The 1,978-nt window shown below is 62.9% G+C and overlaps 1 protein-coding gene across 1 annotated transcript; it reads right to left on the bottom strand.

The window, feature by feature from the left end:
* Window positions 1-6: 6 nt before the first annotated feature.
* On the bottom strand, window positions 7-1,974 carry LOC104627177 (glucagon receptor-like; the record flags this gene model as incomplete). The annotated part of the gene is given in 8 exon segments (XM_010295302.1): window positions 7-262; window positions 351-392; window positions 515-653; window positions 766-854; window positions 1,015-1,084; window positions 1,326-1,386; window positions 1,470-1,629; window positions 1,696-1,974. Coding segments are annotated over 8 exon segments (1,096 nt in total), but the record flags the coding sequence as incomplete, so codon positions are not given.
* Window positions 1,975-1,978: the final 4 nt, after the last annotated feature.

Here is a 1,978-nt window from a genome sequence, read left to right as displayed (position 1 = left end):
CGTAGCAGTGGTCCCGGTCCCCCAGGGCGAGGTGCTCAGCAGTGCTGCGGCCGGCCCTCTCGAGGTAGTGGGTGCCAGGGCGTGCAGCGGCTGGGCTATGTCCCAGCCCATTGGTGCAGCCACTCACCAGCTGGTGCTTCTCGCAGGTGCTGCCGGCGCCGTTGCGGGCACTGGGCGCGTGGCTGTAGGTGTGCTTGTACTCCTCTGCTAGGTCCTTCCCCAGCTTCCAGCGCTGCCACCTCTTCAGCAGCTCTGCCTGCACCTGTGGGCAGCCACTGTCAGTGTGGTCCCATACCTACCGGCTGCCCAAGCACTCCTTGGCTGCCCTTCTCCCATACCACCCTGCTCACCTCCTTGTTGACAAAGCAGTAGAGAATGGCCACCAGCATCCCCTGGATGGAGGGAGAAGAGGCATGAGAGGCATGCAGCTGGACCCTGGCCCCAGCCCTGATCTGGTCCCTCCTGAGACAGAGGGTCCACATGGAGGGCCAGTCTTGTGTGGAGCTCAGCTCACCTGGAAGGAGCTCAGGAAGAGGTCAAAGAACAGCTTGACATAGCGCAGGGTGCCCTGGGCATGCTCGTCTGTGACAAAGGCGAAGACCACCTCGTGGATGCCCAGCAGTGGGATCAACGTTAGCGTGGACTTGGCCAGCCTGTGTGAAGACAGGCCCGTCAGCACCGGGGTCACAGGGTGGGCACACACACACACACGCACCAGCCTGTGCACCACAGGCATGTGGGGCTGGGGCTGTGCCCACCACCCACCTGAACTTGTAGTCAGTGTAGCGCATTTGATGTGCGCGGAGCTTGGAGACAAGAATCTGGATGATACGGATGAAGATGAAGAAGTTGATCTGCAGTGGAGCGGAGTGAGTCATGAGGGGCAGGGTTGGGCAGGACAGGGCAGGGGCAGGCAGGGCAGCTCTGTCCCCTGCCCAGGGCAGCCCCTTTCGCAGCAGGCTTGGGATCCTCAGAGGCACAGAGCAGCTCTGCCCACCACAGCCCCAGACTCACCAGGATGGCCAGGAACACGGGGAAGCGAAGGATCCACCAGAAGCCCATGTTGTTGTTAGTGGTCCAGCACCTGCAGAGGTCAGGGAGGGGTACTGCCGGGCAGCCCCTTGACCAGGCGGCTGCTAGAGCCTAGCATGGCATTGGCAGCCCCAGCTGAGCAAGCGCCATCGCCCGGCACCCTGCTCCTTGCATAGGGCGATGGTGTGGAGCCTCCCCAGGGCCATCACACCAACCCTCAATGTGTGTCATGCACGCCTGCCTGTGCCCTGCACACCCACAGGTGCTGACCCGCTGCAGGGGCTGGTACTCACTGGATGTTTTCGTAGAGGAACTTCACGACGACCCAGGGGATGAGGAACAGCACGGGCGCCCCTGCAGAGGAGGTGGGAAGGGGGCAGGTGAGGCATGGTGGGGGTCAGGGGATGGGAATGAGGAGCTAGCCCACCTGCACTCACCCCAGCCAATGCACAGGTAGAGGGTGAAGTAGCTCCTCTCAGAGAAGACGGCCACCACCAGGAGGTTGTGCAGGTAGATGCCCTCCACCAGCAGCCAGCAGTAGTTGGCCACGATGCCGTACTGCATGAAGACCGGGGCTGCCCGCCAGCCTGCGGCCGCCTGTGGGCAGGGGTCAGGGCTGCTGCACTGCCCGCATCCCCTGGCCCCACTGGCCCCATGGCTCACCTCGTCACTCAGCCAGATGTGCACATTGTAGTCGTCGATCTTGTCGCTGTAGTGGGTCTTGAGCAGGGCGTCAATGACCAGCACGGAGACGCCCTTTAGGATGAAGGAGGCGAAGAGGTTCATGTGGATGTAGTTCCTCATTTGGCCCCTGCCTGCCCCCAGCCAGGCGGCCATGCCTGGCCCCTACCTGAAGCCCAGCAGCAGGGCCAGGGCGAGGAGCAGCGCACACAGCGACACTGAGTAGCCCACGGTGTACATCACCTTGAAGCTGCCGTAGGTCTTG

This window comes from Phaethon lepturus, unplaced genomic scaffold (assembly GCF_000687285.1).
Source record: "Phaethon lepturus isolate BGI_N335 unplaced genomic scaffold, ASM68728v1 scaffold23329, whole genome shotgun sequence".
Classification (NCBI taxonomy): domain Eukaryota; kingdom Metazoa; phylum Chordata; class Aves; order Phaethontiformes; family Phaethontidae; genus Phaethon; species Phaethon lepturus.
This window is presented reverse-complemented; position numbering and strand designations above follow the sequence as displayed.